At 38.8% G+C, this 13220-nt stretch overlaps 1 protein-coding gene across 1 annotated transcript in view; it reads left to right on the top strand.

The window, feature by feature from the left end:
• The window catches only part of COL4A1 (collagen type IV alpha 1 chain), a 115620-nt gene extending 103558 nt beyond the window's left edge, over positions 1 to 12062 (top strand). The window contains exons 46-52 of the mRNA XM_057390111.1: positions 918 to 1046; positions 2410 to 2508; positions 2657 to 2869; positions 3611 to 3788; positions 6573 to 6687; positions 7302 to 7474; positions 9160 to 12062. Of these exons, the coding sequence (XP_057246094.1) occupies positions 918 to 1046; positions 2410 to 2508; positions 2657 to 2869; positions 3611 to 3788; positions 6573 to 6687; positions 7302 to 7474; positions 9160 to 9241 (989 nt within the window). The 3' untranslated portion in view covers positions 9242 to 12062. The remainder of the gene's footprint in view (positions 1 to 917; positions 1047 to 2409; positions 2509 to 2656; positions 2870 to 3610; positions 3789 to 6572; positions 6688 to 7301; positions 7475 to 9159) is intronic.
• Positions 12063 to 13220: the final 1158 nt, after the last annotated feature.

The raw sequence follows: 13220 nt of genomic DNA, 5'->3' as shown, positions 1-13220 counted from the left end.
TTTTAACACTGTTGCTGCTTGTCCTGTCACTCCAGACCCTGGTAAAAAAATCTCTCTCAGTCTTTCTTAAAAGCCCCTTTTATATACTGAAAGGCCCCAGTGAGGTCTTCCCTGGGCCTTCTCTTCTCCTGGCTGAACAAGACCAACTCTCTCAGCCTGTCTTCACAGAAGATCTGTTCCACCCCTCTAATCATTTTCATGGCCCTCCTCTGGACCTTATCTAACAGGTACATGTCCTTCTTGTACAAGGGACCCCAGAGCTGCATATAATATTCCAGGTGGGGTCTTATGAGAACAGTGCAGAGGGGGAGAATTGCCTCCCTGGAACTTGCTGACCACGCTTCTTTTCATGTAGCCCAGAACTGGCTTTCTGGATTGCAAGCACATATTGCCRACTCTTCCAGTTTTCCATCTACCTGTGTTTCACAAGCCCTTCTCTGCAGGGCTGCTTTCAATCCATTCATCCCCCAGTCTGTGCTGATACTGTGATTGCTCTGACCCACGTGTAAGACCTTGCACTTRGCCTTGTTGAACATCATGAGGTTCCCATTGGCCCTCTTGTCGAGCATGCCAAGGTCCCTCTGGAATGGCATCCCTTCCCTCCAGCGTATTGACTACACKGGTCAGCTTGGTGCCATTTACAAACTTGCTGAGAAAAATCCATGCATCCTAAGGTGTGGRCAGCTCTTTTAGTCTGTGAGACGTCTGCTTGGCTGGAGATACCAGCACAGACAGGCTTCCATTTGGGAAGCTTTGCCGTTTAATTCACCTRTAAAGTTTAGGGCACACTGATACCTCGTGCCTATCTGTAAAGCTCTAGTCTCTGACTGCATAAATGGCAATACAAGGTAACGCTTTGTCACTTCTTTTTTGTGCAATACTAAGAATTTGCTGATTTTCTCTGTTAACTTCCGCAGGTTTACAAGGCCCACCAGGCCCACCAGGTGCTTTCCAGCTCATTAAAGGGGATCCTGGCTTACCTGGCCCTGTAGGACCAGTTGGTCTCAAAGGATTCCCAGGACTTCCAGGTCCCAAAGGACAGCAAGGTGAGAATTTCTAACTTGCCAGAAATACATTTAAGTAATGTAAAAATAGACCAAAGGTAGCTAGATACTACAAGATTTTTGTTATAATATTATCTAATTTTTTCTAAGCCACTTAAAATTGTGTTAGTGATGAGGAAGGAAGTCCTTTCTAAAGCTCATCCAAAACAGATGCCTTCCTAGTGATTTTTCATRGGCTCTCACTCTGCAGTCATCACGTCAGTATCAGAGATAGCAGTAAGCAGAATGRCTTGCAATGCTCTGCTTTCCCCAAAATATATGTCAGGGTATCTTCTGCCATTAGTCTTGAATGAATCCAAACTTAATTACCTTGTGTCTCTGGCAGAAGACAAGCATGAGGAAAAACACTTGATCCTGGAGTGAAAAGTACTTCCTGAGGAAGCTTGTTCCATGGTCCTAGATTTCTTCTTTTAGTCCAGATACTGCAATTTTGATAAAGAGTAGGTGAACTGCAAAAATTAAACACCTTAGAAAATACCCCAACAATGGGTAGGACAAATGAAATACTGGCAGAAGGACACCTGTCCTTCAGAATGATGGGACATGCATAGTGGGAGCTCAGGAGTGTTAAGATTCTAAGGGAAAGCTTTTTTCCAGAACAATTTATGTTTAGTTGTTTGTCAGTTACAGTGGAATATAATGAATATTTTATTCCTATTTAGTACAGTAGATACAAAAGTTTCCTCTTAGAGGTGGAGATACAACTCTGCAACTGCTGTCCTTTAGGAAATAGCTATGAAATAGTCTCAGTGATCGAACACAGCATGGGTTTTCTTGTATGGGATCCATCGCTCTTCACTCATAGTCAATTCAATACATAAACATAATATTGCTTTTTGGGTGATCCGGGAAAGGAAAGTGGTGAGCATCTAAAGCTTCTGATGAGTCACAAAAATGCTGCTGTGATGCCTAATGGTATTAACCTCCTTTTCCCGAAATCACATTTGCTGAGTTTATGTAGGATTCATAGCATCCCTGAAAATTAATAAAGGGAAGACATAAAATATGGGAAGARGCTAGGGATACCTGTTTTCCCCATGTTCATGACCCTACTTTTATATGGTCTATTTTTGAGTCATATGATAAGCAGAGAGAGAAGAGATTGCTGCCCTTCCTTTTCCTATTCCAGGCGAATACTAGTTATTTTAGAAGCATGCTCTCTTGTTACTTCTCAGTTCACTTTGCCCGCAGAAGCCCTCCTATGTGCTCTAGATATGGAAGTGTATGCACTGAATCTGTATGAGTTTAGTTTATGCTGAGGTGTACCTGTACTGTATTAAAAGCCAAAAACTCAGATCTAACATTAAATAGTATCCAATAATAATTATTCCTTGCTTTTCAATAGGGGTGACAGGACCTTCCGGTGTACCTGGACCACCTGGTAGTCCAGGATTTGATGGTCAGCCTGGGCAGAAAGGAGAAGCTGGTCCWTTTGGTCCCCCAGGTAAGTCCATGTATTCTTCAAAGACTTGACTCCTTCATGGAAAARTAACATTATATTAGATGTGAATGTATCTAATTTTGCTTCTTTAGTTATGTAGGGAGAGAGTACTGCTATCTTCAGAAATAAAAGGAGCCTCTCTGTGTTGTAGGGCCCAGAGGATTCCCTGGTCCACCTGGCCCTGATGGCTTGCCTGGAGCAATGGGCCTGCCAGGGGCACCGTCTGTTGCTCATGGCTTCCTTGTTACCAGACACAGTCAAACCATTGAAGAGCCATCGTGTCCCTTTGGAACAAGGCTGATTTACCACGGCTACTCCTTGCTTTATGTACAAGGCAATGAAAGAGCACATGGCCAAGATCTGGGTAAGAGACCAAATTAGGATTCAATTAGAATTCATTACAAACTAAATATTCCTCTCATTTGTAGAATTGTATTGAACAAATGTGTGTAATTACTCTGACCCAGACTAGGCATCCCAGAACAAGGCAGATTCACCACACTGAATACAACAGCTAATTACTGAGGTGGCTAGTGGGGTCTGGGCAATCTKATGTAGCTGGGTTTGCTCAGCCTTAGCAGATATTTATGGGGAGGCCTTTATTGCAATCTGCAGCTCTCTACAGGGATGGAAGAGAGGATATAGTCCCTTCTCAGAGGGACAGAAGTGACAGAAGCAGCAATGGACACAAGTGTGAGACACATTTCAGTGAAATATAAATAAACACTTTTTAATCATGCTGGTGGTCAACCATTGGAACAGAGCCTCAGAGAGGTGCTTAAATTTCTTGTCTTTGGAGATCCTCAAAACTCAACTAAAACTAGAYCCAAACAACCAGATCAAACTGTCAGGGCAGTAGGATAGATAACTTCTAGAGGTGTATTCCAACCTAATGTATTCCATAATTCTGCAGGCAAGTCTGGATTACGCCTTGCCTTTTCCTATTCCTTCCTCATGAAGATAAGAGAAGTCACTTCCTCTGAGAGAACTGGACCCTCCAGAGCAAGTGTTCTCTGCTTTTTTGGTTGCTCCTGGAAATAATTGTTAGGCAGTTGGCAGTGGTTTAACTAAACTATGTTAAATAACCTTTCACTTAACATTTCAGGCACGGCAGGAAGCTGTCTTCGCAAATTTAGTACCATGCCTTTCTTATTCTGCAATATCAACAACGTCTGTAATTTTGCRTCAAGGAATGACTACTCCTACTGGCTGTCTACTCCTGAACCCATGCCAATGAATATGGCTCCTATCACTGGTGATAATATCAGACCATTCATCAGCAGGTATGGTATTAGTTCTGCTATATTTGTAAAGTGAAAAAGCCTGTGGAAACAGCATAGGGTACTTTATTTTTCTGGATAGGGCTTTTAATGTGTATGTATTTATTTCCTGCCTTTAAATTTRAAATTTGAATTCTTTTGATGAAACATTTCAAAGTGTGTATGTTTTCAGTTTAGACTTTGATCAAAAATAAATCCATATTGGGAAAAACCCAAACAAATAGAGTAGTCTAGTTTGAGTATAATTGAAATGAAAAGATTTACTTTGAAATGTTGTCTTGCAAAAGCTATGATGTGCTTTGAAGGAGAAAAAGTTTTGCATTTTTTCACARTTCTTGTCCAAAACACTTCTGGTTTTTGTCTAGCTATAGCTAGAAGCTTTTTAGGGCTCAGTTTCCTTTTGCTTGAAAATGGTACAATTTTTATCTTACTGTAGACTGCCAGGCTTCTTCCATTGTTTCGGGCATTCTGCTTGAATACAGCCATTATTGTCTGAATTGAAGGAAACAATTGCAAAATCAATCATTTATTTTAATAATTCCAGATTCCCAGCTAGTGTAAAGAATGGTGCTCATATCAGAGACATATCTACATTTCATCAATGCAACTTTTGGTCCATTTTAAATTCTAAGGCCATTAAAAAGCTCTCCTGGCATAATATATCCAGTGCTGAAGGCAGAGTTGTATCAAAAGTTGGGCAAACTGCCCCMCAGTTAAATGTGAATCTGACAAGGGAATCCTCGACTTACAGCTGAAGTGATAATCATTAGATATAGGCATTGCTATCCTTTCTGTCATTGCTCCTAATCTRTATCAGCTCCTGCTGATCCCTTTTCCAGTCAGATTTAGTGAATGGGAATAGAGATTGYTGGTAATGAGTTCTCAGGTACATCCAAGAGAAAGGACAATCCAAACCATCAGTAGGTTGTAGTCTGGACATCTTGGATGTTCAAAAGCTTTTTGGCTCTACTGGAAAAATGATGTCAAAGTGTTAATTTGATATTTATTTTGTATAATGGATCCATTTTGTATCTGCAGTTGGACTTACTGCAGTAAGTATTCTTACTTTTGGTTTAGTGCCAAAGAAATTGGTGTGTCTTGAAAATGAACRGGCAGATTGAGGACAAGATTCTCAAGAGAGGCTACAACTTTTGTTGGTCTTAAATTTTTGGTTGTTCTTTGCTTGTAAATGGAAGGAGCTTGACTTTCAGAAAAATTCAAATTACCAGCTTTTGAAATTCATATTACTTTTATGCCATCCCATACCATGCACCCAAAATAGCCTGTAACAGTCATGTTTTAAACTCTTGCCAAAGGAGGTACGAACCAGTGCTTTGCCTTATACCTGTGGAGTAGCCTTTGCACCATAAAAATGCATGTGTGTATATGTATGTACATTTGTGTTTGTGTGTGTGTGTGCTTATGTGTTTTTCTCTGTTTAGCCACAGCAATGAGTGACAGTTGTAGCACTCMTTTTGGAAAGCTAGCAAAGAATCTGAAATCCTCTTCTTTCAATTATTTTATTAGTTGATGCTTTTTAGCCAACAGTTTTCCCTGTCCCAAAGTTGAAAATGTGTAGAAGTGTCACTTGCTGCCTTGTGTCACAGGACATGTAAGGCCTTCTACTGAAATACCAGAAATCTCTTGAAGCAAAGCAGAGCTCCAAGAATAGAGGCAGCTTTACATTCCTTCTTTTAACTTACTCTTTCATTGATGTGTTTCTTAAAATAACTCTCTTGCTTCTGCACTAAAGATGAAGGCAGTAGGTATGAAAGCAGTCTTCACTAGGCAGAAATAGAAGGCTTTCATTCTGAATTCCTTTGCTTCTCTGCGTTTTCCAGAATCCAGCTTAATCCGTTTTGCACTTGGTTCTTTTCGCTGCTCTGATAACAGGAATCAGACTGTTTAGTTTTGAATAATTTTCATAATTGCTCACTGCAGCAGTCATTTGCAGAGTTGTACAAGAAAAAAATTGATTATATCTACCAAATTTCTTATTACCAGCCCCCATATTACAATTCCAGCCCGACTCATGGTTTTTTACCATTCTCCGGTGAGGGCATGATTGGTCATTGGATTATTCAGTAACCTAGCAGTTCTGAGACATGAGGAATTTATCTAAAGTAAATGAACTGGTGCTGCATGCCTTGCTGAAGAATTGCTTTGAAGTTTGTTGTTTAAGTTACTTTGCTAGCAATCTCTTAGTGGAGATACAGACCACAAATATAAATAAGAAACACTTTCAAGGAAAATGCATGGGAAAGAGTCTGCATTAGATTAGATTGACAGTGATTGCCTTTGTAAGACATTTTCCAGAGAGATGGCTTTTTCTCTGAAGGCCGGGGCTCAGAMATGAAATTTGTTTCTGATCACAGTAAACCACTTCTAAGTGATACTTGCTGAGTTTGGCTCTTTGCCTCCCATATTCATGAAATTGAGCACTTTTAGAAACTACAGTGCAAATGGGTCTACAAAAAACATACATGTAAATATTCAGATAAGAGGTCTCTTGTTCTCTTCTAAAGGGRAAGCTAATAGGAATAAGACTTAACAGTTGAACTATCTCTAAGTAAGGAAGAAATTAAAGTTAACAAAAGAAATCAGAAATTAACAAAAAAGCAAAAAGAACCAGTTGGCTATTTTTCYAGATGAAATGTGATTTTCCTTTGTTTTTGAACATTGCAACATTTTATTTTTTATTTCAAGATTCCATAAAGAGAGTAACTTCTGAATAGAGAAGTATTAATCCTTAGGTGCATGAGCTCATTCATGCCTTGGTCTTTCTAGATGCTCTGTGTGTGAAGCTCCTGCTATGGTAATAGCTGTTCACAGTCAAACAATTCAAATACCACCTTGTCCTGAAGGCTGGAGTTCACTTTGGATTGGTTACTCCTTTGTCATGGTAAGTGCACTGGGAYATACTCTGAGCTGAGCAAAGCATTTGCTTCAGGATTTTGATCTATGGAAAGTTAATATCTGACCCGGTCACTTCAGGCTTTAGGWGAGCATTAGACCTCCACCCTTTCTAGTGACTTCAGAAAGAATCTGGTGATTTTCCCAGGTGAGGTCTGTGCATGGCCTGAGACACAGCATGGACCCAGACTGTTAGCACTTGGCAGTGGGAGAGAGACCACTGTGGTGTGGGGTGGGAATGGGGTTAAGCTGTTCAGATAAAAGCTGTACCTGTCCTTACGCCTTCTGGGCCAAGGTCCAKTGCTGCAATGTTGCTTACATAGAGATAGCTTAGGTCCTGCTCTGTCCTGAAGGATTTCTGTACATACAGCTGCCCTGAAATTAATGTTGCTGCTATGTCGTGCTGCTGTAAAGTGAGCGAATCCAATGACATCTCTGTAGCCTTCATCTCCACCTTCTTGCTCCTCTTTGAGCTGAGCAACAAAACAGCAGAGGGACAGAACAGAGARCAAGGAGAGAAGTGTGAAGAAATAYTTGTGCGRGAGAGTTTATTGATGTTGTAGCAGAAGAGGTAAAGAGTCCCTCTCTTTTGCATTTTTCTAGCACACCAGCGCTGGTGCAGAGGGCTCTGGCCAGGCCCTGGCGTCCCCTGGTTCCTGCCTAGAGGAGTTTCGCAGCGCTCCCTTCATTGAATGCCATGGCCGGGGCACCTGCAATTACTATGCAAATGCTTACAGCTTCTGGCTTGCCACTATAGAAAGGAATGAGATGTTCAAGTAAGTTATTTTTTTAATTATTTATTTATCACTCTTTGAGATTGAGTTGAACTTTACCACTGAAGAAAAGAAGTATTGTTTAAATGTAATGTTCAAAGTGGTTCAACCCTGGTTCAAATGCTGGCTGTCCACCAGTGCAGTTAGTTTATGTAGTTGATTATTTTCACAACAGAAAGAAAAAAAAAATAATAGCATTTAGGGGAATTAATGAATATCATCAGTTAGTGTTTCCAATGTGTCCTTTGTACATTGTATTTTGCTTTTTAGAATAATCTAATGATGTTCACAATACCACTAAGTTTGGCTATTACCACTGAGTGGTAACTGGGRTAGGCTGACATACTGGTCGAAATTAGATTAGAATATAACATTTCCTGTAATGGATGTTAACATATAATAGAACCACTTTCAATTAGTACAAGCACTGAACTGAGTTGAACCTTATTTACCTTTTCTATTATTTGCCTTTTCCTAATGTTAGAGGAAGTATGTTTGAGTAAAATGAAGCTGGTGGCATGTAGGCTTTGTTCTGGTCTCCTGCACATAAGTATTTTTCAACACAGGCTAATTTGCTGTATATGGATTTTATTAATATTTTACCATATAGATCAGTTCCCATGTCTGCATGGCTTAACTGGTCAGCACCCCAGTGTTASTGGATACTCCTCTGGAGTGCGGGCAGGCACCCTCTTCCACTACAGACCTGACTGCTGCTGCTGTTACCCTTTATTTCTTCACATCTTCTAGGTCTGTGAATGCTGCCTTGCCTGTCTCAGAATGAAGCAGGTTATTTAGCCAGTTTTCCCTGTTTATCAGATAGTTGTCAACAGAGTAGGTAGAAAAACTACTGAGTATCACTGAGGGGCTGTGATAATCTCATCAACCAGAAAAACTACTACCAAAACTACCCACCATGCTGGGGTAAGCCCGGGATCCCTAGGAAAGAGGAACGCTGGTCAGACAAAAATTTAGAGTGAGCACTCTCTCTAAAAGTGAGCACTCTCTCTAAAAGTGAGCACTTTCCATTCATTGAGTCCTACCCAGAGACCTCTCAACTTCATACCCTTGTCTGGCTACACACTATGGCTCAGATTAATAAAATAATCCCAGATCAGGGCATCTGCCCTGCTATCATAAATCATAAATACTCCTAAATTTCCTGTAAACTCATAATTGTTTTTAATGAAAAGCATTGAATGCAAGCATGCTTTTGTCTGAAAATGATTTCTTTCTAGTTGCTAGGAGTAATTCCTTATCATAGGTTAGAGACTAAAGGCTTTGGTTTGTGTTTCTATATGGCATCACATAATTTCTTTTGCCAACTTTTCATTTTTCTTTAAAGTCAGAAATTAGCAGAAACTCATGAACAGTCAAATGTCAGCTTCTTTGCCTGATTTTATTACCCAAATTCTACATTGTTTTCAAACTGCTGCTTTAACAGTGTTTTAAAATGAGGAAATGTTCTGCCTCATGAAAGAACTGAATTCTTCAGGTGCTGTAAGTGTGTGATGTTTAAAACTAATCAAGTGATTACGTGCTGGAGAACTTAGGAACACCTTCTTAATTCAGGATGGGCTGGAAGAAGGACTTGCATTTGAAGTTGATGTTGTCAGTTATAAATCTGGAAAGTGTCTGTTTGTGTCAACAATTGTTAATGGGTCTTTTAATTTCTTTCTCTCCAACAGGAAACCGACTCCCTCAACTTTGAAAGCAGGGGATCTACGCTCAAATGTTAGCCGTTGTCAAGTCTGTATGAGACAAACATAATGACTTTTGAATTTCAACTAATTTCACACAATATGGTGCTATTCGTTTAACAGCAATGAAGCCTAGACATATATCATATGTACCTCATTGTTGTCCAATATGAAAACAGTAAAGTGCCTTTTAGGAACTTGCATAACTAACACACACTGCTTTACTGGCCCTGTCCTTGCTAAAGAAGAAGAGAGACAACAAAGATAAGCTTCAAATGTTGACATGCCAAATGGCACTTTTGATCAAAGTATATGTATTTTTTATATAAATGCAATGCACTGATAGAATTAAAAGTCAGCATTTATCCAGAAAAAAATGCAAAGGTGCTAGGAGGTATGCAGTTCTGCCTTATACTGTTTGACCCCCCTTTCTCATTCTTGTATTATATATTTAGATTCATTTTTCTTCCCCAGATAAGTTTGTTACCGTTATCTAGGTGCCTTAAAATCCCAGACTCTTGGGTATGTACTTATTGTTCTTGTACAAAGAAATACTAATGTAAAAAAGAGGTTTGGGATTACAGACTGTGGTTAAGCAACATGTAACCATCTTTTCACAACATAGAGTGCCATCCTGCAAATCCTTGCTTCTGTTTGTAGCCTTTGGTGCTGTCGGTTTTAATGGGTCTACATCTGGAAGAGATTGCCAAATTGGCTTCACAAATAGGCATGTAAGTGTTTCTGCTAAGTTGGTACTATGCAGCTTCTTTGTGCAGTAGAACAAACTTTCCTGTGGAATAAAGAATGATCCAGCAATGGTCAAGAAAAAAWATATATATAAATATTTTAGTAATTTATATAGATATCAACCATTAGGCAAATCAAGTTCTGAATTTATAATTTCAAAAAGAAGCTTACAAATTTTTTCTTCTTTTCAGTGTCATGAATTAGGTGTTAAATGCCAAAATATGATGTGAAATGTTCGTTTTACATAGGCCATTTCAATGCTGAAGTTGCAGAGACTGAACCCAGGTTAATAGTTATTTGTGTTTATAATAGTAAATCCTGCTTTAAGCTTATAGTCTTTATTCTGTATTTAATATTTTTCAGGGTTTTAAACACACTCACACACTGAATGACTTGATTTTGAAAAGTGTAAGGCCTTAATTTTGTGAATATTGTGCCAAAAAATTCTTCAAAGTGGCCTCAGAAATACTTCTAAAGAATTTCTATGCAATGATACCATTGTTTGAGCACGTCTGTGTCCAGAAATGTTTTATGGACTATTACCATGCAAATACCAAAAGATTTTTGCAAATGCCAAGGCCTTTGTGTAATTTCTTACATGTGTATKTCTTAAGAATTCAAGTTTGTAATAAAACTATTTGTGTAAAAAAAATAAGAAGAAAGGAAGAAGTTTTTACTAATTTGTTATTAGCATTCATTTGCAGAAATGAATTCATTTTTAATAAGCCACCAATAAATGCACAAGCTTGATGCAATCYTAGATGATTTTTGTTTTGCACATCTTGCAGATGTACAAAGCATCTTCTAAAGTGGGAAACAGGGCACCTCTGTTGTTATCTTGTAAGAACTGAAATTGATAGATGAAACATGAGAAATGGCTATTACTGAAATATGCTTGATATGAACAAATTACAAAAATCTGCTAACTTCATCTCAGCTCATGGGAATCAATCAAGTTATGCACGTTTTTCACTRTTCCTTTGAATTTTTCTTGCGCAAATCAGAACTGAATAATACAGGACAAAAATTAAAATATGTAATGTAGTTTTGCTTGYAAGTGGCAAGGGGAATCTTGGCTCTGGTTGAAGAGGAAATGGGCCATGCTATCTTTTTCCTTGGCAAAAGAAAATAATTTGTTAAARTTTTATGTTGTTTTCCCAAATTTGTTAAGACACTGCATGTGCTGCAGCTGTTCTGAACTTGGCTTTCACTTAAAGTCCTTCAGGACATTGACCAAATGTCTGAAGGCTCCTGGATAGAAGTTGGCTATTTCGTTTAGCAGYGATTCTTAACTCTCATGGAAGTTTTAACACTTGATAATTTTATTTATAAAAGACCAATCCTCATTAAAGTTCCTTGCTACTCTGTAAAATGACACAGTCTGGTTACATCTAGGCAGCCTCATGCAGGGTTTTCTAAAGTGACACTTGATATCCAGAAGAAGAGAAGACTATAAGGTGATTCTTYGTGGCATTTAGGAAAAATAAAGCAGATATTCAGTCTTCACCAACTCAGAGAATCAAAACTGCTGCTCACACGCTACAGCTTATCTCCTGGTCCCCTTCTAGGGGTTTAATTTGCTATGGTAAAATGGTCAAGCTAGACAGTAGAGTTGGTAAAGTCCTTTATGTATGTTTAAATCAGCTGTGTGTGTATGAACTCTTGTCTTCTCAACTGGGGGAATTTGAAAACAAAAACCTTCAAAAATTTTCGATAACTGCTTGAACTGTAGTTTGATGTTTTCCTTAACTAATAATAATTATTTATTCTGTTGCCTCCGTCTCATAAAATGACCTAAACCATTCTCATGCTAAAGAGCTATTTCTTCTTAAATCAGTCAGTAAACTTTTCGGTGCTTATTGAATATTAGTCAGATCTTCTGAAAATGTGTGAATATTAGATTTTGATACCTGGGCGAGGAAGAGCCCATGTGAAAAACTGACTTACTTTCAAAAATCTCAAGTACCCCMTATTCAGTCATTTATGGTGAGTGTTGTGGCTGTAGTACAGTTCATCGTGTGAACTGGCAAGTGCAAATACATTATTCAAATTGTCTTGCAGAGGCTTCAATTTCAGGAGAAAATTGTTGAGTGCAGTACTTGAAGAGTTGCTGTCATGACCCAAATAAATACATTTCTGAAACAGCAGGTGGTGCCCTTGCTCTCTTTGTGGTAACACTGGGACGGACAACTTTACACTAACAAATACCTTGGTCTATASTCTGCTAACATGACTCTCTTGACTAAATGACTGTTTTCCCATGTCTCCATCCCTATTCTGACATGTTCTAGTCACCAGCAATTTTCCTTTTGAAATGGGAATGGAGTATTTCAGGTAAAAAAAAAACAAAAAAACAACAACTCTATACATATTGCAAAATAAAAGAAGAATATAATTAAATGAATCAATATATATTTTGAAACAAATGATCTCTTAGCCTGTGTGTCTTTTCTGATAAATGTACATTCAGTTTATATCTCTTATCCATTTCATAGTGCTAACTTCCTTGATGAAATACACTTTTTTCTGTGTAACAGGACCCCTGAGAGCAATATTCCCCATACTAGACTCTCAGAAAAGTGATTGTATTTTCATGACTGAAATTGTAAAGCTCTATGACTTTTTGAAAATTCCTTTCCTGCCTTTCGTGTTTTCCAAATCTGGAATTATCTGCACTGGCTGCATATGGTGAAACATGAGCATGGGGCCAGGCTTGTGAGTCTGAGACCACCAACCAAATAGAAAATACAGCACCTGGCCCAAAGAAAGACCACTGAGCAGTTGAAATGGCAGCTGAGTGTCTGCCTGTGTCTCCATCCCTGACTCTGTAAAGGTGGTTGGCCATGTCTGCACTGGGACTTTTGGAAGGAGACTGGCAGCACTTTTCCAGAGGTTGCAGTGGAGCTTGTTTCTCTGCTGGTCATGGCATGGCAGYGGTGTGCTGCCCACTGCATTTCCACCTCTTTGTACAGAATTTACCTTTCTTAAGGTCTTTACATTCTGAATTAGATAATGGTGAGAGCATGAGAGACTAGGGTGGATCTTTAAAGGCTTATTTCAGGCTCAGACAAATGCTGAGACCTGTGATGGATGGTATGGGATATAATTAATCAYTATTAAGAAAAGAAGTCTGCAACAGCTACATGGAAGTGCTCAGCCTGTCTGTTTCAAAGGTAAGATGGTAGAGAGAAGGAAATCATTCCACTCATCAATTAGGTACAGAATAGTATGAAATGGATAATAATTGTGAGTTTGTAATATTGAGGATGTCTATACAGCATAATTACAAATTTTAAAAAGGT

The sequence above is a fragment of the Malurus melanocephalus genome, unplaced genomic scaffold, assembly GCF_030028575.1.
Source record: "Malurus melanocephalus ecotype Western Australia unplaced genomic scaffold, MMel_1.1 scaffold_1, whole genome shotgun sequence".
Taxonomy (NCBI): domain Eukaryota; kingdom Metazoa; phylum Chordata; class Aves; order Passeriformes; family Maluridae; genus Malurus; species Malurus melanocephalus.
The sequence above is the reverse complement of the archived record's forward strand: the minus strand, read 5'-3'. Positions and strand labels throughout refer to the sequence as shown.